Source organism: Amia ocellicauda, chromosome 15 (assembly GCF_036373705.1).
Source record: "Amia ocellicauda isolate fAmiCal2 chromosome 15, fAmiCal2.hap1, whole genome shotgun sequence".
Taxonomy (NCBI): Eukaryota; Metazoa; Chordata; class Actinopteri; order Amiiformes; family Amiidae; genus Amia; species Amia ocellicauda.
The window spans coordinates 12,895,567-12,919,668 of record NC_089864.1 but is presented as its reverse complement, the minus strand read 5'-3'; the positions used below and the strand labels follow the sequence as shown (position 1 = coordinate 12,919,668).

At 36.7% G+C, this 24,102-nt stretch overlaps 1 protein-coding gene across 2 annotated transcripts; it reads right to left on the bottom strand.

Moving 5' to 3' along the window:
• Window positions 1-1,974: 1,974 nt before the first annotated feature.
• On the bottom strand, window positions 1,975-19,658 carry pthlha (parathyroid hormone-like hormone a). Of its 2 annotated transcripts, none has more exons than XM_066724110.1 (5): window positions 19,371-19,658; window positions 11,855-11,939; window positions 11,173-11,294; window positions 3,539-3,975; window positions 1,975-2,434 (listed from the first exon to the last, which is right to left on the bottom strand). In XM_066724110.1, exons 3-4 carry the CDS (start codon window positions 11,277-11,279, stop codon window positions 3,561-3,563), a joined length of 522 nt encoding a protein of 173 aa, XP_066580207.1. In that variant the 5' UTR covers window positions 11,280-11,294; window positions 11,855-11,939; window positions 19,371-19,658; the 3' UTR covers window positions 1,975-2,434; window positions 3,539-3,560. The 2 variants fall into 2 exon arrangements, with proteins under 2 accessions (XP_066580207.1, XP_066580205.1); XM_066724108.1 differs by lacking the exon at window positions 19,371-19,658 and adding an exon at window positions 12,116-12,278.
• Window positions 19,659-24,102: the final 4,444 nt, after the last annotated feature.

Sequence of the window (24,102 nt, the reverse complement as noted above, 5' to 3'; positions counted from 1 at the left end):
ATGCAAATAGTTTCTGGATTACTTAATTTAAAAATGCAGTATACATTAACCTGTGTGCCACTAAACCCATGTGATGCAATATTATGCTCTGGTGCCTAAAATAATGATATAAAAGTGTAATTGATGTCGTTACATTTAAGTGTCTGTTTTATATTTGGTTTAATGCTTTGTTTATGGGTCAATAGTAGTGAGACACAAATATGGATCAGCCCCACTCTCTAACTTCACTTCCATCTTTCAATCAGTGCTGTTTCACAGGAAGCTCTGCTAAATAGTCAGGCTGGTGGAATTGGGATGAATAACTCTGTTGTCCAAATACTGGTTTTAAATTGTTGCAGTGGTTGCATTTAATAACAAAATAAAAAAAAGTAAAGCAATAAACAGGTAAGACTGAAATATCCTCTGTTTCTGAAGACAGGTGTTTTGAATATGTACATTTTTTTGTAAAAAAAAAAGAATCCTTGATGAATTAATTAATATGAAATTACTTACTAACCATACCTTTTTTTTTAATTGCTACTTTTGGCTTTTAATGTCAGCACCTATGTCTCTTCCTGGGGCTCACGTATTACCACTTTGATGAAAAGGTGGAGGGTGTACAGGCTTTTGTAGTGAGGCTGAAACATTTTGGTGTCACCCGTCTTCAATGAAATAACACATAAATTGCGTGGGATTGTAGGCATATTAAACTACCAGGTAGAGAGATCGACAGGGTAGAAATGCTCAACTGAATTGACAGTCTTTGCTCGGCACAAGCATCCTTCCTATGTAAACTGACCTGAGTTTAAAGCTGGGGGTCCCTTTTTCAATATACAGCTCTGGAAAAAATTAAGAGACCACTTAACATTGATTGTGGTCTCTTTATTTTTTCCAGAGCTGTATGTGTTCACATATGTCTTTCTTTATTAACTTTGTGTTTTATTTTCTCCTCTATTGTGCATGTATCTTGCTGATAAAATACCTTTTATCAACTTTTGTAAAAGGAGCACTTACAGCTCTGTGATGGGAATGGCTCAATGAACAGCTTTCATGACAGGAAGACAGTCGGGTAATAGATTTGATTTTCCGTGTTCACTTGTCTATACTATTTATTTTATGATGAAAACATCTATGCCATGCTGGTAAATGGCCGTGTAATGCAACACTGCCATTATCTTTGAGCAATAAGACAGAACTGTCAATAAAGTCATCAGTGAACCCTTTTATGATTTCCAACTTTACAGAACATCCTGGTAATGCCATAGTTTCAGGAAATTATGCTATTGTCGATAATCTGAGTTTTGTGACAAATATTGCCTATAACTGGGAATTTGATACCCAAAACATGTATGTATGTGTATATTATGTATCTATTTATTTAATTACTCTCATTACTTTACTTTAAACAACTTATATATATTAATTAAGTGAAATAAATGTGTGTAATACAATGTCCATTGGTGGCCACAGACCTAAGAAGGATTTCAACATCTCATCTCACAGAAAGAACAGAGATCCAGAATTGTTTGAATATAGATCTAGAAAATGACTAACAAGTAAATCATCGCCCTCTCATCGAGCACATTTTTGAGAAAATGTTGACAGATAAATGCTGTACATATTTGGTCTTGTTTATGTAAAAACAAATAAAGTCCTTTTATAAGGTTTACAAGGCTTTACAAGGTTTTTCTGTATATTGTTGAGAAATGTCTTTGTGTAGATGAGATACCAAGCAAGTTTATTTGTTTCCTTCCTGTTCTTTAGCACTTCCTGTTCTGCTTTACAACGGAGCTCAAATTAGTTTGGTCTTACATTTTTTAGAAAGTGTCTGTCCTCACGATCAGAAGTAAAGGTATGCATTCCTGAAGTAACAGTATCAAATAGCTAGTGCAAAAGCACTCACGATTGGATGAAGAGATGATAACTGTATGCTAACACAATGTTTGGTACAAACCTATAGGTGAATAAGGAGATAATAACGAATGAACATTTTTCTTCATTAAAACCAACCACAAAAAGAGAACACTTTATTAGGTCAATTAACAAAAGTACTTGATATATATATTTATATATCTAAAGTGCATTATGTTACAAAAATATAGAAAGTCAGCAGCACCTTGATACATTTACAAAATAAATACACCATTCAAACAAAATAAATTATGGCAAATCTGACATTTATAATTGGCTTAGTCTTACCAATAAAAAGGAAATATTCACAATGACCAAAATCTGCAGCTCCACGGAGCAATGAATGAATAACTTTTATTATTATTATTATTATTATTATTATTATTATTATTATTATTATTATTATTATTATTATCACTATTTTGGTGCGTTTTCAAATATTTACAGACAATAAATATTTTTCCCTATTACTTTCCAAACAATCACTATTACAGAATACTGCAACATGAGTCTTTAGGTGTCCCATTAAAATGTCCGTAGTTATCTGTGAAAAAGAAAGAGAAAATCAGTATAAGTGAAAACATGTCTTTTTTCATCTCTTGCTATACATTCAATAGTTTCCTTTTCCATCTTTGATCTGTTTTCTTGCAATGTGTCCGTGACAAGAACCAATATATATATATATATATTTTCCCCCACACAAAATCCTAAAGTCCAAATGTTTGATTTTATTTAGGCTCACAAGTGACATATTTAGCTGAGAAGAATACAAATCCAGATCAGGAATCCAGATCAGAGCTCGATCATACCGATAAAACAATTACAACTGCTATGCATTCAGTCAAGAAAGGTCTATGTCAGATGTGACATGAACATCTCACGCTGAGCACATGATTCTGACAAGTAGATCCTTTATATACATTCTTATTAACTTCTGCAATGATCCGTTACAAATTGTGAATCTAATTTGGTGTCTAAATATGTTCTTTTCAGGGCCAGTTTGCAAGGCCTGTTTTATATTAGTGCTCCAGTAAGTCGGTGCCAGCAGCCGATCCCCTTGTGCTCTAGAGAGCGTAGTCTCTGGCTGCAGGACTGGGTGGCCCATCTCGTTCCTGAATACAAGGGTTCGATGCAGATGTTTGCAATTATGCAAAAGAGACACCTTTCACTGTGTAAACGTTACCCTACTTAAAATGTCAAAGGCCCCAATTCAATAAGATGGAATTTCAGAATGGCAAGGCAAAGAAATGTGCAAACCGGAGTTCGGCTTGGCTTTGAAGCTCAAGCAGTTCAATATTTTGGTGTCTGCTGTGTTAATTATATTAAATATAGCTGCTGGATTGTCAAAACAGTGTCCATCTGATTTCCTGCTGGTGAAGCATGGAGTGTTTTAAAGACTGCTGTTCAGGAGACAGGGAAAAATACAACACTCTCTGTTTGGAAGGGTATGTTTCACTGGACTTTGATTTAAGTCAAACTTGGACACTTCCACCAATTGCAAATGCCAAATGTGTCACTCGATGACTGTTGGGCCGTGTTAAAATATTTGGATGTTGTCACCTTTGGGTCTGCTTTGGAAAAGGCAACCTAAGGAGTAAAAGAATATTCAAACACAAGAAACGTCAAACTCGATGGCAGGATCGTTTACCTTTGTCAGAAGCTGACAGTGTCTAGTGCAGAAGCTTTACAAGGCTGAAGTACGGGCTCCAGTCCAGATCATATCCACTGCCGGGCTCCTGCACATTCACAGAGCGTGCCCTCCTTTTCTTCTTCTCACTCTCCCGGCGCTTCCCAGACCGCCCTTTCTTCTTCTTCTTGCTGTTGATTTTGAGCGGCTGGTCTTTGTAGGTCTGGGATTTGTTGGTCTCCTGGGGGAGGTTGGTGCCCTCCTCCTCCACCCTGAAGCCAATAGGGTAGTTCTTGGTGCTGACGGCAGGTTTGGGGTGAGTGGTGCGGCTGGGCAGCTCCCTGATCTCGGCCGTGTGGACCTCGTCCAGGAGCTCCTGCAGCCACGTCCGCCTCTTGTAGTCCTGCAGGGTCCGACCCTTGTCGTGCATCAGCTGGGCGTGTGTGACTGATCGCTTCCTGTGGCATTGACAGAGAAACAGGGAGCGACGGTGAACACAGTGGGCTGAGTAACACCTTGACAATTCTGAGGCCTTGAGTGCCCCTAACTCTGGTGTGGCTAGTATTGTGTGAGCACCCTTGGGAGCTCCAGGTCACTTGTCTAATGAAGAATATATCAGATTTACAGCAGTGTAGGGGTCTTAGGACAGAGAATATGATACATTGCCCTGGGTGTATGTTGTACTTTTCTGCCAATGTCTGCATTTGCTGGGAAAAGACAACTCCAAGGCTGGGCAAGTTCAATCGTAAATGAACTGCAATGGAAGGACAGTGGCGTATTTCACAGAATGTAGCTCACAGCTGTCTCAGAATTTATTTTTCTAAGTCAGTGCTTTCACAATGTGATTTATTTTAATATTCATTAGGTGTTTTTGGACGGTTGTTAAAGAGCTTCAGTTCCATGCCCCCTTCTATTCAACAAAGTCATAGAAAAAAAACAATAAGTCATCAACGTTGCCTTAAAACTCTCTCATCACCTAATATAGAGCAGACTACATTATATAATGCTTCGGATTTTGGAGCCGGTCTCCCTTGCTTGACACAGAGGCATTAACTGTTCCTATAAGGACAGGCCATGGAAATTTTGATGTGTATGTTTTAGTTTGTCATGCACGCTAGCATTTCAAAGTGCCCAACGCTGCAAATTTCTCCTGCAGCTGCGGCCAAGCTTAATTAAAAGAAGCACAGGACAAATTCTTTCCCAAGCTTTCGGCATAGCCTAATATTTTCGTACCAGTTTTTTATTCATCTGTATTTGTTAGTTCACTGCCGAGGCTGAGTGCGAAGTGCAGCCGCGGTGTGCTGTTGATTCAAGGTGTTTGGACACATCCCTGCAGTCACGTCGAAGTCTCCCTCCCACCATGCCCTGCCCCGCGCTTCCACATAATTATCAAACCTCCTCTTGCGTTTGCCCTCCGTGTGAAACTGACAGATAACTGCCCGAATTCATCGAGTCACCTTGCTTCAATGTGTTTTTACTTAAAGTAATCAAGGCTTGTAAAAACCTGGCAAGCCTCCAGTGACTATTTGATATTGTATTTACCTTAAATCCACACAGTTCCAGATCCTCACACCTAACTAAAATAAATCCAGAGTGATTCGTAACACCTTCAGTGAAAGATCTGGCACGTCTCGGGGGCAAAGATCTGTCCCTCCTGCCAGCATGGACACCGAGCTCCACAGAGGCCTACAGAAAAGCTTCAGATCCCCTCTATATGTTTATGTGGAAATGAACAGTATAATATTTTGATGTACTATTCCTGTCCTAGAAAAAAACATCTTGATGAGCAAATAAATCCTGTTTGAGAATTAAAAGAAACAACAACCCAGGGAAGATAAAACAAGACTACACTCTACACCACTGACAGACCAATGCTAATTTGCTACAGACTTATATGTAACCCCTGGTTTTAAGTTGACTATTTGTGGGGGGTTTATTTTTATTTGGACAATGGAAATTTGCTTTAATTTAATTCTACTTTGTCTTTATTTTTTCTTGTTTTCTTTCCTCACAGAGCAGAAAAGAAGTTGGATGAAAATATTGCAATTCTCAGCTAAGATCAAATGGTTCAGTGCTGTTTGATAAATGTTTTCCTGCTTTCTAATACTAAATATGTGTAAATCAAAAATGCCCTGCCTAAAGTAGTAATTATTACTACTATAAATAGTAGTAATAATTGTCCACATAAAATAGATATCCGGTAAACGATAATGGGAAGGTTAAAATATGAATTATGTACTAATTATTACATCCTAAGCAAAAATGTATCCGTCTATTTCTTAACTTAATGTAATTTAAACTGTGAATAAAGGGACACATTGATGCTAGGAAACAAATTGAATTATTTTGAACAATGAAAAGCAAAATGCATGTATTTTACTACTGTTGTCTTTGAATATATATATATTGATTCCTTTCAAATGTATTATTATTATTATTATTATTATTATTATTATTATTATTATTATTATTATTATTATTATTATAGGTGGTATGTTTTTAACTTTATATCTTCGCTGCCTCAAATTAATGTATGAATTTATTTTTCCTCCAGTAGGTGGCAGTATGAAGAAAGAAATGCGCTTACAGTTTTATTTAATAGACCGTTTTTGAATATTTTTACACTCCATATATATAGCACAGAGAGACAGAGAAAAAATTTAATCATGAATTAAAAATGAATTGCATGTCAACAAAAACATAAATATGCTTGTTTAATGCAATGCAGGAAGTTATATAAATATATCTCAGTTTCATAAACAACATCAACAAATCTGAACATATACACTCTAGAGAGTAACCTGACTGTAGTGTAACTGATGATTTTAGGTAGAGTTTATTTATTCAACAGAGTGAATTTATTATTGAAAATGTTTATAGTAAGATTAGCAGGGTACTCTGTCCATGGAAAAAAAATACTTTATTTAGCTGTGACAGGTTTTCTGTTTGAGAGCAAATAAGGAACGAATGTGGAATACAGTTTGACTGAAAAATAACTTTTTTCCTCTGCCTTTTTGTTAACAGTTTTTATTTTTAGTCTTTTATTTATTTTTTATTTTATCTGTCTTACTGGCTTGAATTTACTCTTATCATCTGCAAGTACTGCCCAGACTGTGTGGTTTTTGAACATTCAACGCTGATCTCCCGTAGATGCTCATCAGCATCCCACAACATAGAGGGTAACAACATATACATATAAAATCTGTTCTTACAAGTTCATACACTGGCAAGAAACTAAAATAGGAAAACAAACCAACAAAATGTAATATATATGAAAAACTCAACTTCCTTTACCAGTGAATACCTAATCTAATTAAAAGACCAAAAGACCACTGGGAAAGAATATTGTAATTATTCCCACCAAAGGACAAAACAGTGGAGTAGAAATTATTTTAAATACTACCTTCTCATTAATGGTACCATGAGCTTTAATGAGAATCAGTGCATTTTATCCTCATTTATCCCTTTTACTATTTATATCTAAAATTATATTGTTCTAGACAGTATTATTAATAATAAGTGGAAAACATTACATTCTTGAGCTACGAGGAAAGATTACGAAAAACTGCTTCCTGACGAAGACAGGTATTTTCCCTACGGAGGAAAAAACTTTGCCCCTTACTGCGACGGCGGCTACACGAGCCTTTCTTACATTTCCTTTAAGCAGAAATAAAACAAACTCTGCCGCTAATCTCTGGCCTTGACTAATGCTGGGAGTTTGTTGGTGAGTAGTATACAATTAAAACAACTTGAATAAAAACTAAATCTGCCAACCAGTAGTTACTGTTTACTCTGACCATTAAATTGCATACCACTAAATAAATATGAGAGCTCTTCACCAAAAGAGGAAACAAAACAGGACGACGAAGCCAAAAACAAATGGCTCGGAGGTATGTGGACCCGGCGTGTATGACTGCACAGATGGCTTTTCAGATGTTGTTGTGCAAGAATATACAGTCCTACCACAAATATACGCCAGGCCCTGCAGTACGACAGGAGCGATCAAAGTGCGAGGAAGCATGGACTAAATATAACAGTACGCTTGAGAAGTTGTGTTGACATAAGAGAGGTGTCATGAGAGGCAGACTGAGTAAGGACCACTGCTGCCAGGATTCACAAGTGGTAAATATTCTCTGTTTTCATCGGCACCCAGAGAAAAGAAAATCGTCCTGACTCAGTGCCCTTACTTATCACCCTCCAACGGGAACACTAGACTGCTTAAATGTCCCCAATGTCTATTTTCTTACCAGATAGTGTATGCCACCCCTTCATTATTAGTCGATTCGATTCTTTGCTTTTGCTTGGGCTCTGATTTCCCTGACCTCTTAGAAAAATACAAAACATCGAAAACACCGGCTTGCCTCCCGTTCTGCCGGACTTCTGAGAACAAATGGCCCATGGCTGGAAAGCACTCCCGTTATAAAATCCAGTGCGGATGATGAGAAATCGAAGTAAATGGATACAATCAGATTAAACAAATGCCACGCCCACCATTTCCTCGGCGTTAGATATTGGAGTGCTCTTCAAAAGAGACTACACAGCCGGGAAGTTGGCACAGACAAGCAGGAGTTCAGGTTATGTGGCAGGTGGGTGGGTGACTAATATATAAAGCTCTCTGTTGGGTGTGTAGGGTGACACGAGCAGTCAGGTCTGGGAATGGGGTGGGGGGGCGTTGGAGAGTTGCTAATCTTTACTAGCAATCAGTGCTGTCGACCCTATGACGCCAAAACAGGTTGGCAACATCTCTGTATGTATCTATGTATCTCTCTCTCTCTCTCTCTCTCTCTCTCTATCTTTGTGTTTACAACAGTGGTTTTGAGCCTACATTCACGTTGTTTATCTATATACAAATATTTTCTCAAATGCTGAATCGCTCTTCTCCAAACAGCGACGGGAATATTAGTGGGAGTTGTTCCTTTGAAAAATGATACAGCACCTTTAAACTTTCATAAGCTTCGTTCAAACATTTCTCCGCTGAGAAACTACAAATAAGAAAGAAGGAAAACATTAACACATCCTGCAGTGGCACCGATCCCGCAGATCTCTGTTTGGCCTACCTGAAAGTTAATTGTTTCTCTATACTGGGGGGAAGAAAAAAAACGCTTGCTACGTTTAACCTAACCACAATACATGTAATTTCAGTCAGTTTCCAGGTCCATTTATTTTAACTTCTTTTACAAACTTGGCAGGGAGTCAAGCAAAACGTTTGTGTGACTTGTAATGCTCTGTGGCCGCCTGCCAAGTGGATTGATTGGCCTGTGTCTGCTTGATTTTTGCTACGTTGTAATTATAGTCGGTATCTCTGAGCAAATTCATCATAGGATTATATCTATTGATACAGAGTATAAAGGGGAATAGGCAGATTTTATTATGAAGATTAAATTATGCTTCCCAATCCCAATGTACACTTTTAGTGGATTGAGTTGGGAGTTATTTAGCGCCCACAATGTAGGTGTTAGGATTTTGTCTTGGTTTTGATTTGTGTTGAGGACCTTTGAGTCTGTTAATGACAGTCAAATACCACCAAAGTCAATCATTTTATTATAGACTTAATTTCATCAATGCTTCATATGCTGAACTATTAAATGTGTATTAAGTTTGATATATCTGTATCCTATCCTATTTTAAAAGAAGCAGTATTTGAGTTTCTCCCAGGTCATACTCCTTTTAATATTCTGAAGTATTTATATTTATTTGTAACTTCCTACATTGTGAAAGCTCTGTACTATGTACTTTCCTTGGCTATAAATATGGTAGGTGTTATGGTAGGTCCAAAATAACCATAATTATACTTTGCTTTTAGTGAGCATTACTGTTAAGTCAGTGAATGGAAACCTGGAATGTTTATTATCATAATAATTATTATTCATAATAATATTATGAAAATGCTACACTTAATATGAGACGTTTGAAAAGGGTTTGAGAGCTGACATCTTCAATTATATGCTATGTAATGTTTAAGTGAAAATTTAAACATACACACTTTCCTTTGCTTGTTATGTTTTTTAACACTTTTTTTTTAATTGAAATGCATGTATTTCTGAATTATATAGTATTTTATGAAGACAGAATCACCTACTCAAAGACAAGCTACAGGTATTTTGTATCTTTTTTGTCACTTAGGACTTTTTATATCCAATATGTGCCAAAAATATGACAAAACTGAATATATCTAATAAAACATAAATTGGTGCTACACAGTCTAAAGTACATCCTGAATGCAGACGGTATTTCTGTGAGGTTGGCGATACGTTGAAACTTTTGGTTCCTTTTAACAACAACCATGAAAAACAACAATGAAATAGATGTTAAAACTTCATTTCACTGACAGAGTTTTTTTTAGCTTGTTATTAGAGGCAGACTGAACAAACTTAACTGGTTATGATTAGAAAGATTGTGCCAGTAATATCTCCTTCATTTACAAAGCTTTCCAGGTGTTTTGACATTTTGTTGTCATAAGAAAACTGCCTTTTTTATGACCAGTTCTACCATGATTTTTTTATTCCCTACAACTTTCTGGGGGCATGATGTGGAGATGAACATTAATGAGACACTTTAATGTACAGAGACACTTTAATGATTCTTCAATGCTGCGTGCGTCATTCAATGTAAATATGCGTCAACGTTAACTTGGCACAGCTCTGTATCAGTGTCTAGATAGACTTGAACCACTTCATATAACCTCCACAAAAGCTTTATTCTCAGTCCAGCTTTGCTCGGGTCACAATCTTGCAGTGCATCAGCATTATTTTCGCCCTATTTGAGACTCTTCTCTGTACTCACAGAGGAATTCAGGCAGGGCCGGCACACACATGCGTAACAAAGTGCAGCGCAGGATGCCGGGCAGAGAAGAGGAAAAAGAAAGAAGGCCATTTCTGTTTTTAGCAGACAGTCCGAAACCCAGCCTCCCCAGCTGAGGACGGGCTGAGGTAATAACCGAAAACATGCTGACTTAAATTCCCAGGAAGAACTGAAGGATAAAAAGTAGAAATCAACTGGAAAAAATATTCACTGGCTGAATTTTTGAAAGGAGTTTTAGTGTGATTTTCTGTTTTTTCTAAACACAAATACACAAGATACTTGAAGACTATAAAACCCACCAGGAAGTCTTTGAGGGAGGATGTTAACTGCTGTTATATGTTGATATTACCTGAAACATATTTCCATTTTGTTCCAGTCAATTATAATGGTGAGAGTTGAAATATTAGTGTTTAAAGTTCTCTCTATAATAAAACACATTAAACATATTTTAATATAGAGTTCAATTAAAAATGCAAATGGTCTGCTAGTTTCTCCAATCTCTATAAAAATGCATTAAACACATACACTGTACTGCAAACATAAAAGCCTGAAAGTGTAAATGCTCACAAATTATGTACATAGATTGCTTTGAAAAGCACTTTATAAAGTTAAGTTCACAACATTTAGCCACATAAAGTACACGTTTTTATGTGTCCTATCTTTTTCTGCACAAATTAGATTTTTCTACTTAATTTGGAATGACATTTTAAGATGAAAATGAAAAGGTTTCAATCCACCTTCGCTTCCACCTGATATACAGATACGAAAATAACAGAAATATTCTGAGGTTGATCAACATTTCACCATTAGGACAAACGCCACCACAAAATGATATATCTGTAACCCAGACTTACATTCTGTTGGTCAGGGCATCCAGAGGTCTCCCATAGTGAGGGACGGGAGAGCAGAGCAGAAACACTGCAAAACTCCACTGCTGAAACAATCTCCTTGAGCAAAACATCCTGGCACTGCCACTCTGCAGATAAGAGAGACCGGTTCATTGTCAATATGTAAAGCTTTCAACAGTTCAGTTTCTAATTATTCCACAGCATTGAAAATACAGGTCTGCCCTGTCTCTACAAATTAATTTGCTTATAAATTACACTGTTTGGCAGCATTTGAAAGACTCTCACTTTGCTTAAATAGTAAAATAGGGGAAATCCCTGATAGACTCTGTAAACACATGTGTCTTGTTATTTTATTCCTGTGTGTTTGCAATAAAACAGCCCACCCTCGATTCTGGTTTGTGTTGCAACATCTCTTTTTCTCATAACATTCCTAAATAAATACACACTGTTTTGAGTAAAATAATGCTATGCAGACTTTACAACAATGTATATAAACTGATGAAATATTGTTTCAATTATTCAGCCAATTAAAATGTTTCCATCCCTATGAAAGTCTGAGACTGTTGATGATTACATTTTGTTATGTGGGATTATTTAATAGAAAAAAAGAAAAAGATAACAAAGGCATTGTACTTGCTCCAACAAATCAAAAAAACTTCACCAAACAATCAGAAATGAGAGAACTTACTTTCCCAATACAGAGTTTTGCAAAGCTTTTGCTGAGTTCTGTCTTCAGCCCGCAAAAAGAAAGAAATCTTTGATGAATTTCCAGTCTGAAATAAAATAAAGCATGTTGAAGGTCAATCCCGCTGTAATTAAGTTCCTGTAAAAATAAATCAGAATTATATCATGGAGACTCGTGCATGATAACAGCCAACAGATGTAAATAGACAACTGCAAAGTGCTATTTCTTCTTTTCTTCCAATGTAGTTCAGAGTAGTTTACTTACTTCTTACTTTGTGTTTAGATGTTCAAAAGAAGAAAAAAAAAAGTATGAATATTACTCCTCTGAATGTAATCACTCGTGCTAGTGGCTTTCTAGTTGTTAGGTTGAATGAAGAACAGTTTCTGGTAGCAGCAGCAGCAGTAGTAGTGATGAGAAAGTTTGAGGCATGCTGTCTGGGCAGGTTTGAGGAGGGCTCTTATTAGAATGAGTTTGCATGCCCTGACTTCGTCTCCCCCTGCCTGGGAGTTCATTGGAAAGCATACAGATCAGTGGCAAGGAGGTGGCGCCCAAGGAACACAGGGAAGAACAAAAGACCCTTAAGTGACACCGTCTGCCTGGAGGCGGCAGCTGTGGGAGACTTCAGTGTCTGTGTTACAAGTGGAAAGGGTCCCCCATGCCTGTAACCCCAACAACTGTGCTGGGGACCCCCTGGAAAACACTGAAGGGAATTCATAACATTCCTTCCTCTACAGAACAGAATCAATGTCCTGAAAAGCCAGAAACTTGCATTTATTTCGAGTTAAATCTCTCAAGGGCTGAGATGTGGAATTCGGGGGCTCCGGTGTGTTACATTGCTAGAAACAAACACAGGAACAGTAGCTACTTGCAGTGCCACTGAAACCTGCTTTTCATTTCAAATTTTCCCCCTTTGTTTGTCCGTTAACATTTAGGCGAAGCAGATATTCATTTATTGTTTTAGTCATGCTATATTTTCATGGGGGGACCTTAAGTTTATAAACTGTAGCTGATGGCTCCTGATTTGTAATAGCTCTATACAAAAAAAGAGTGATCAAAGTCACTTTGAAAGCAATTAAAATGGTCTGCAAGAGGTAAAAGCAGAGCATTGGTAGCAAGAATAGCCTTACTTTTCAATATGAGATTTGTTTTAAGTTTTTGGGGGATAACATACTTTTCTAAAATATATAGGATGACAAGAAACACACATGAAGAAAATACGAGCGAGTGACAGAGCAACCGTTAAATGATTTGTGTTGATGACATTTGAAAATGATTTTGAATGACAGCAATTTTAATGAGCGGGTCAATGCGTAGTCCTGCCATTTGCCTTGTTCAACGTCTCTCTTTTGGCTGTGCAGGTTTTAAAAGTTACTCAATGCTGGAGTGGTTTCTTAAGGCCATCCCTACCCTTTGCTTAGTGTAGTAATCATTCAGGAGTGTTATTTCTGAATACAGCTTCCAAAACCCCAGCCAGAGGTGCTTCTGTGAAATGTGCATCATGATTTATAATGATTGACAACCCTTGCTCAGTTAGAAGATGCTTTTAGATGAAGTAAGACTGGCATGTTGGACCTTCTAGCATTTGTGACATGTTAGACCCGTGGTAGTGGCCAGGAATAGACCTGACAGTCCAGTCTGACATCAACAGTGTGACTTTCTATGCACCATGTTTTTCAGACACCAGAGTGAGAGATGATGGCAATCAAGCTGAAACAATGCCACTTACTGCACACTCTGCCTTCACTGTTGTGTTAGGCAGCCACTAGAGGTCAGCATATGTGTCCAAAGTGGTTGTCAATATAATGTTAATAATTGCAATAACGAGTATATCAAGAGTTGCTCAGTTAGCAGAGTATTTCAGTGATTGCCTGCAATATACAAATGTATATATAATTTATATTTATAATCTTGGAAATGTTCTGGAACATATTACCACAATACTAATACTAATATATGTTTAAAGAGTTTTTTCTAAAGGTTTTCGTCACAGTTTTAACCTAATTATCAGCATCTGAATTTCTGTTCATCTTTCTTTTTCTCTGAGTGCTCTTGTGCTTTAAAACAAATGCTTATCTCAGTATATGTGCCCTGAATATAATTTGCTAGAAAGCAAAAAAAAAAAGAAAAGAAAACAACAAACAAAACAAACACAAATGAAAAATGCAAGTTTAAAAACAATCTTCCATGCTCCTCAAGAATGATAAAATCACAACACAGGCACTGTGATACTCATCAAATCGTAATGATTATTTGTATGGAGTGGATATGATATTTACACTTCTTTCTTGTTCATGCTTGGTAATGAATCCCAGGGCATGAAGAGTCAGTGACACTGCATTTCAAACCCCAGTGGTCAGCATGGATTAGTTAAAAAAGGGTCAGACCTACTTGGGAGGTATTTATTTTCACTGCACCACCATGACTGTCCAACAAGGGCCACTGTAACTGCACTGTCCTCCCTGCCAGACGTCAGCATGAAAAGATCACATGGTCTGTGCACCCCCAAACCCCAAACAGCTATAAAATCATAAGCCTATTGCAATACCAACGTCTGAAGAACATATGCAGTACATGACACCACCGAGGGTTAAACTGTAGCAGTTCAGCAGAGAAACACAGCGGAAACATTTGAATAACAGTGTATATAGGGAACACAACAATTAGCAAAAGTGTGTTCAAGCTAAATTACTTATTGCCCTTGACAATTTTGTTCCTTTCAAAAAACATTATTTTCCCTTTCACTCAGAATAAAGCCAAGCGAGAGACCTAGGACCTCTGATGAGGCTTTGGCAGAAGATCAATGTTTCTTACTCTGCAGAATTTCATCTAGTATTCAAAATGTTTTATGATTTAGAGTTTGAAGTTATGGATAAAGTGTTATTTGTCAAACCTGTCCTAATCTGCTAGTGTACAGCTGGAATATATTTCTGATACTACAGTTTACGTCAGTAGAGAAATCAATGCATATTTCACTCCAGCGCAGTCCCCCTCCCTGTCCCTCTCACCTCCTCTGTTCTCCACAAAATGCTTAAAAATTGAACTCAGTGTTTCAAGTGAACAAGTATCTATGAAGTTTTATTTCAACAACACAGGCATGTATTTATTAAACCAAAGGAAATTAAAAGCAGATAACATAGGCTTATAAATACTGTAATTAAGTGGAAAAACAGGCCATAAAATATATGTTTTTTTCTGTAAATTACTTTTGTACTTTATGGGTGTATAATCTGACAATCCACCAATTTGCTTTGCCTTTAAAATTCTCTAAAATAGACTAAAAGAAGAACATAAAAATCAAAGCATCTGTTGCCAGACTTGACAAATGTTTTACATAATGGATCACTTCCAAATGTCAACAAGGACAACATTTCCAAACAGTGTTAACATCACAAATGATAATAAAACAAAACTGGTTATTGAAGAAAGTCACGTAAGATGTGCAAAAGTAGGAACTTCCAACATAAATGAACCTCTGCATTTTTTTTTCTTTCTATTATCTGTATCCAGAAGTGTAATATAAATATATAAAATAAATAAAAATAGAAAACAAAATGAAAATGGACAATTCAAATGTGAATATATACTATATATATATATATATATATATATATATATATATATATTAGTCAAAAATAGTTACTTGTAATTTATTTTTAAACATACCAACACTTATTTTTTAATTTTAGTCCAGCTTTTATTGATTATGAATATAACGAGTGTATAGAACTGAATTTTGAAATTACATATTTTTAAAAATAATTTTAGATTAAACTTGACTATATACTGCAGAACAAATTTCGTTCTCTATATCTGTCATTTCAATTCATATTTACATAGCTACCAAATTCTCATATTCCAGATTTTGTAGAAACTGGCTCTGATGAACAGAAACGTAATCAGTCCTGAAATCAAATTTAATTTTAACATTTAATTTAAAAAAATTACATGAAATGTACAAAAAAGAGTTAAACATAAAATGGCTTGTTAACTTTGAGAACCAAATGTATCCTAAAAGTCCAGTTTTTTAATTAGTTCAGTTTTATTGCAATAATGAGAGATGCTCTTTTAGTGCAAGAATGTTTCTTTACAAGTTATATTTATTTTATTTTGTATGTAATGGATCTTGATTTATGAATATTAAATAAGTATGAAAGAAAACTTGGGGGTATTTACCTAGTGGGTGGCAAATTAGTTCCTAAATTGCTTCGTACTTTACAAGCTGCTTGGTTAGCAATGGTTTCAATTTGATTTGGAATCTTAAAGTGCTTTAAATTAAGGCAAATGTTTAGTGAAGACCCCTCCCCCCCTTAAATGTCTTCTTGTTGCAATTTCCAGCTGCTCGGCTCCTACCTAATATAACGCTCTCACATTCAGTAGGAAAAAAGACCTCATATAATTCCATTCTGCAAAGTCTACTTTACCTGCATATAAACAGGTAAAAAAACAACTTTCCTGGCAGCGATTCACACTGGAATATGTGCCAGGAAAGCTGTTTTTGATTCATAGTAAATTGCTGCGTTTTGGCAGAGTGTGGAATACACAAAAAAGTCAGTTTTTAATCTTACTACTTTTTTGCCCCCCCCCCCCTTCGAAAACAATCTCTCTCACAAAGGCACGTACTGTTGTGCTGCTACTTTTTCTTTTGTGTTGTTGTGTTTTTCACCCTTCATTGCAGTATAGTGAGGCTGGGTGGGGGGTATGTTAAGGTACAGTAGTAGTCTGAGGAACCTGGAATGTGCATTGGAAGCTGGATTTAAATAGGTGCAGACAATGTTTCTGGCACAGGCCGTCCTTCCTAAACTGTGAGCTACTGGATAGGCTAGCTGTAAGCATTTTGAGTTATAAAACAAGAACAACAACAAAACAACCCCAATTCAAGTCGGAACAGCCCCCCAGACAAATAATCTGGTGTGTGACTAATTGTGAATTGAATTGAAAGCCACAGATGAAATGATTATTTTTCCACAGCACAGAGATCCACACCGGTCCTCTCTCCCTGCTGCATTCACCTTTTGCTTACCTCAAGCTGCTTGTCTACTGGCTTTTGTACTGGCTTGGCAGCCGACTGTTTGTATTGTAAGGAGAAGAATGACTCGGCTGTGGTTTTGGCTCTAAGCTGCAGCTTTTTTCCTCAGATAGGTTGAGGCTCAACTTTTACAGGCGCACTCCTGCAGAAGAGCGACAGGAATAAACGAACGGCGTGCTTTGAAATTCGGGGTCAAGTACACACAGTTCCAGCGTGTCTTCCGACTGTATCTGCCAACCACAGAAAAGCAGTGGGGTTCTGGAATAAGGAAAACATCATTTGGGTTGAGGGCTGCTATCGAATACAGTACAAAGTGAAATATCCGGAAGTGTGCTAAGCAGTCTGACCCAGTAGACTTTTCTTGATTTAAAAAATGCTGTGTTATTTAACTGCATGGGTCTGTATAATCGGCTGTGCTGTATGTACAGAGCTGTATGTTCAGCGTCAGCGGGCAGGAGGCTTGCGCACAGTGCTGTGTGTGTCTGTGGGAACAAACTATGTAACATGAAGGATCTGGCACCCTGTGTGCGGTGATGTCGTGTGTCACTTCTCAGCTCTCCTGCTCCTCAGCAATATCCTGCTGCTCGTGTACAAGTGTAGAAATGGACACAGGTTAACATCATGTTTTTCATTTAAGCTAATTTCTCCATCGCACTTTACTGAAATCTCCACTTTTCTTTCCATTTTCTTGTTTGTTTCTTTCCAAATTAGCCCCCATCTCTGACAGGGAAACTGCAGAGTTAGCCTCGTCAGGTGTACATTGTCTTCACTGGCATGTTCATTTATTTGCTCTAATGAAGCTCTTGCTATCATATTTATAGACAAGCTGTGCTATTTTGTAATGGAAGACATGGTTGTTTCTCTGCATGGCAGCCCTTCGCAGTTTACCACAGTCCATTTACACAGTCATTTTGCAGTTTTCCCATGGTTTGCCTGTGTTTATAGAATGCATTTACTTTTCTTTGCCACGGTTTTCTTTGGTTTCTATCATGGTTTACCATGCCTCTCGTCACTTAACCACGCTGCGTTTCTCCTCCTTTCGGCACTTTTACCATGTGGTACACCACAGTTACCTTTCATAAGAGAGTGCTTTAGTCCAAATATGTTGTTGTCAATGGCCCTTTCAATAGCTTAGATTCAATATAGATGTTACTAGCAGACATACATTAATATACATTATTGTAAATAAAGTTGTGTCACTTACAACAACTTACAATACTCAATATCCCAGTCATTGGTGCTCAGTACATCTGCAAAGCTGACAAAGTCTGAATGCTTCTGAAGCTAAAGTATGAAGTACAAATATCTAAAGTATATTATCTTTAGATTTTAGTATAATCTTTTTGAGGGTTTGTCACTAGTGGAGTCCTGTCTATTAAGTCATTGATTATGATTTCAATGTTAGAAAATATTCACTGGTAATTTATTGCTTTTCTACCAATTCACTGTTTGAATTCACGAACTTCTGTCCTTCATTAACATAAACATTGGATGATACTCAATGAATGTGAAAAAGAAACAGTTTCCTGACATTTACAGCCTCAGGTGTCTGATGATAGTAAATAACAGTGTAATCTGCGACGTGTCTCTCTCTGTCTCTCAAATAGTGAACTTCCAGCAATTAATACATTGCACTTGTCTGAACTTCAGGAGAACAGTTAAAACATATCTGTTTGTCTGTATACAAACAAGAAAACAAAGCATTTCAACATGCCAAACCTGTCCTATCAGTGTGTCCCTGTATTCATGTCCAGTGTTGCCATTCTGATCTACAAATTCAGTCTATAATGTATTGAAGTCAAATATTTAACTTCACAATGTAAGTTTTTTTTTTTTTTACTGTACACTCAGTGGTTAAGCATTTTGCCAGTTTTCACACTTATAAACTGCAGGGTTTATTGGCTTAGAGAACCCCACTTAAGAATTAGTTTTGCTACAGACTTTTACTTTTCCCTGGAGGACTTTGCAGTAGACATTTCTGGATGTCTTCCCCAGGGCTTTCTTTCTTTCTTTTTCATTATTTCATTTAATAGAAAACATATTATTACTGGTATTGGTGCAGTGAAAAAATCTTTTAAACATTTGTCCAATACACACACACCCATCCATAAATATACATATGTTCACATTCACACAAACTAGCAAACACACATATTTATATGAAGAGAAAAAGGATAAATGAGCGGATTCCTGCAATATATTATCTAATATTATTTATTTGATAAAGCTGCTTTCTATAATGTAAACCTGTATGAAACCTGATATTGAAGTATCATAATGTTAAACATTCCACTCAACCATGTATTATACCTGTGAAAAATGTATTTCCTCTTCAATTTAGTATCATTATTAAAGTAATTTAGCAGACACTGGTGCCTCAAGTGTAACTGTGCTACTACATTAAGTGTCTGTTTTTTTCCAACTTCATAATAGACATGATTTACAGTGAATTATATATATATTATTTAAACATGGAAAATAAAAAGGACTTACTGATGCAGGAGTTATTAAAATTGAATATATACTTCAAGGAGTCGTCTTTGCAGTTATCAATCTGTTTTCCTCTTTATGATTTACAATCCAGGAGGTATCTTTCTGAAGCTAAAATTGGCTGGAAAAATGCTTTATCTTCTTTTCCCTCTTTGCAGTCACTTTTATTAATATTTAAGATGAATCAAGTTGTCTTACGATAAGAAAAAAACAACAAACCTTTCTATATATCTATCTACACACACACACATATATATAAGTCTAGGCGTGTATAAGTATTTCAAAGCGATCTTGAACCTCTGTTGCCTTCTCAGTTCATTTGTAAAGAAAGTTGGCTTTTCAAAATTTATACAAGGTTGAACCCCAGTTCTGACATCATTTGCTAGTCATCACTGCCTCAGTAATAGAAGACACACTGGATGTGTGTTCATGTGCATGCACTTACTCACAAACACAAATCATTAGGACGTAATTTACTGCCGCAGGCACAAATATTGTGCCAATGGGACTGGTTTTATTTTTCCTTTGAAATGTCAGAATCACGTGTTAAATCCTAACTCTGGATTTGGGGGGTGGGGGGGTGTATTCTCTAAAAGGGGAGCATTGATTTGTTCACAGAGTTACAAATGATGTGGTATAAGTTATGACTAAAACAAAAGAAAACAACAACTTATTGTATTTATTTTTTTAATAGGAGATATCTTGTTAAGTGTGTACTGTGTGATTCCTGACATAAACAGAATAATGCAGTATAAAATTATTTATCAAAACTCTCAGCCCAATAGAAAATAAAAAAAACATCAGAAACTTCTCACTTAATAACACACTGGCTTGATTACAATTGTTTTTTTAACTGATGAAAAACCTCTTCATGTGTTTTCAAGTGAATCTCAGAGCACAATTTGCTCTATAAACCCAGAACACTTTGTCCCCGATAATGTACCTTAAATTAACTTAATTTCTGTTCATGTCCTGTGGACTTGATTTCACTTTTAATTGTAATGTATGGGTTGGTCCACTGATTGGTTAGTTACTCAATTTAAGAATATGCAAGTTCAAATGTGAAAAATAATTATTTATAAATATGTGGGTTTCAAAGGGTTTCAATAAATTGTGTTCTCTATGCACTGGTTAAATATATATATATATATATATATACATATATATATAAATTAATAAAATATGTATGTATATTTAAGTAAAGTGATGCAGTTACATACACTACATTTTATAAATAATGTTACAACCTCCTGCAGAATTTGCCCTTATTGAAAGTCAGAATAACAATTTGTTAAACTGTTGAACAGATCATTATTTAAAAGGAAGTCATTGAGATCTGTCCCCCAATTTTAGGAATGGATACATTACCCACCAGTCCTAGTCAATACAAGTGATATTACTGATTTTATGACAGTGTTACAGAAGATATTTAAATAGTGATATAATAAAAAAAGTGAAGTCCTGTGAAGAGCAGAGAGCTTGTGTACAACTTGTGTGAGGGTGACACATCTCAGAGTGCACTCTTTCCATGGGCCAAGAGAAAGTCCCTCCGAATGCAATGTGCTCGAACAACACAGGATGTGTAAACAAACGAGGGAATCCAGACATAAGCAATGTGCGCTGTTTTCCTTTTTGTGAAGGGTGTGGTTCGGGGAGAGGTGGTGGTAAGACTTGCGGAAGTCAAACTCTTCAGTAATGAGGGACTGTTTATGAGGAGAAGGCTTCCTAGATGCAGATGTACTCATTTCTTGGACTTGCCTTTCAGATGTCTGCGGATTTCACCTCCCATGAAGTGAGACAACATAACATTGGAATAGTAATTGCTAATAAAGTTAAGCCTGTTGGAAGGAGTTAATAAGTAAGAGCCACTTCATTACTCAATAAATCATTCTTTGCATTTCAGATGAGGGTTATATAAATACTTTGTGTGTATGATATGGATATAATGCTTTAGATGGATGTTTTGATATCACAAAACAGGAATTCTTCTACTTGAAGTTAATTTGATCCTAAATCCAGTTTTTCTGTACTCCTTATATCTGGAGGAGACAGAATTACAGCTTCCCACGCAATGGTGATTTAATCTAGTTTTCATATCGAAACCTGGCTGTTCTCTCTCATACATGCATGCTAGCACAATCCCAAGCCCTGCAGCTCTCCCCCAGCATCCATCATCGTGACTGGTCAAACCAAACATTTTGAAAATTAATAAAAAATGATTTTCAATCGTGTTACTGCTTTCTCTCAGAACAACTTAAAATGTTAGATTTTCAGCTGTGTGAGTCATTTCCTGGGTCAGTGGTGCTTCATACGTAACTCAGTTTATGTCTACTACCATACCCTTGTGTGATTGATATATTTTTTTATGAGAGCAGCTGGAGTTTCTTTCTCATATGGATCTGAATATGCTGTTATAGCATTGTATTGTTGCAGCTGCAGAGGTGCAGCATGGCTCTCGGGGGCCCAGCAGACCAAGGGCCTGTTTGTCAATGAACTGTTGTGTTGATAGGGCCTGTCAAATTTGAGCCTGCGTTCTACATGTTGCACAGAGTCTGTTCTCAGCGTTTCCCATTCTGCAAATATCTAAAAGGGCTTGAAAGTGAATTCCTTCCCTGGCTGAGTCAGCATCAAACTGCACCAGTCAATAGCCATGCCTCGTGATCCCAAACTGAAACATGCAGTGGCAGGTATGAATTCTGTTAATCACTGTGAATCAGTGTCAATCATTGCTCTGAAGTAATGAATTTGCACAAGGTTGTGTAGGAGGTGTCCTAGTTCATTCTGCCACTAGTGGGCTCTCTTGGAAATTCATTGGTACTCCCATCTAATGTCTTAGTTTAAGTTGCAAGATCTTTTTAATCAGAAGCAATGAATGCAACAGGTATGTATGTCATTATATTGCATTATTTTACACAAACAATAATTATTCAAATGTTTTTAATATTATTTCTTTTTAGAAAAGTTCATTTTCTTGTTGAGCTGTGAGATAAAGAGGCATATAGCTTTGAAAGAATGGCTTCTACTTTACAGGTTTATTATGTACTATTATGAAACCTGTAGTGTATTCGGAGAGTTCTGGGTGATATTTCACTTTCTGTGCTGACCCCACTGCAGGCTGGGCGTCTCTTTGAAGAGTGTGATCCGTCTGGCTGATCCGTCCTGCTTCTCTCCCATTCCTGGTCCTTCATGGCTTGTCTGCAGACATACCAAGTATCTTATCTGGATTACTCAGGTAAACACAGGCCTGTATTATAAGACACGGAGCTTCAAAGAAATGTTTTCTGAATAAGAGATAAGACCACTGAGCTAAAAATGTTTCACTCAAATTCCTTATTTTGCGATGCCTATATATGTACAGTTTGTAAACAGTTGGGACAATAAGGTTGGCACAGCAGCGAACAGATCCTCATTCCCATCATTTTTCACGAGGACATGTCTCATCATTCTGCATTTGATCCTCACACTGCTGCTGTCTAATCTACTGCTTGGGTATCCCAGAGTTGATATTGAGATAAACCTTGAATTGTTGAGACTAGTGCCAGTGGACGCAATGCAATGATACATATGTTCTTGTTATTGATCTCAGAATGGCATCACACAGAGGTATTGTTGAGTGGCCTCACTCAGTAGAATTTCAGACTTCAATAGTTTTGTCACTTCATGTCAGATTGAAATATACGTATTTTTTACAAAATGTATGGACACTTATTTAAAATATACCTCAATATATTTTATTTAACTATCTTTTTTATGTTCATTTTTTTTCCTACTGTTAGTTGACTGGGATGAGGGAGGGGTGTATTTGTGGTCGGATGTCCTAAAAACAAGAAAACTGCTGCCAAAGAGCCATGCCATTTTTCTTGCCAGTGTTTCAGATCATCAGTCGTTCAGGTTAAATATGCCATGCCATTGGAACATTTGTTTTGGCTACATGTGACTAATTCAAAGTCATTCGTGGTAATCTACAGGATTATTTAAGGGTTTGAATGAAAGTATATCAAATTGTGTAAGCCTCCTGGATTTAAAAACTATTGTGTAATTCATATTTTAAAACGTTTCTCTGTTTGAAAATGATTAGTTGCTGTTTCCCTTCCACTGTGTTTTGTGGTTTTTTACATTCTGAAGTGAAGTGAAGAAAGTTTCGATTGTGTTCTTCAAGAAAACGGAGAGCAAGAGGTAAACATATATCCCAGGTTTGGATGTAGTCGCTTTTAGAGAGCCTTTGTTTTTGTTTTTATATAATCTTTGCCCAGTGGCCATTAAACACATTAAGTATGAAAACATCCTAAAGAAAAGCAAGGGCTTTAGGAAGTGTTTGATTATTATGGAACTATAACTCATCATGGCCTCACAGGATGTTTTAGGAGGTTTCAATTCCTGGAAACATTTTCAGTCTTCATCGCACATTTGTATCTTGTTTAATGTACACAGTATAATTCTGTTTTTATTTTTTTTAATGAAACATGTTTAGTTTATTTCCTCTAATGCCAAGCTGCCACATCCTACCCCAAGAGAACAAGAGCTCTTCCTTTTATTGGCAGATGAAGAAAGACAGACTTTACCTTTGCTCAGGGAGGGTCTCTTAAGTCTGGCAAGGTGTGTCAGTCCTAATTAATTTTCCCTCTTCCTGCAGCAGTATAGAGTCAAGCGTATGCTGTGGGGTCCTTCAGTCAAAGCGGCTGTGACCAGGACTTGAACCAATGAACACATCATCTAATGGCTCAGTGTTTGCACA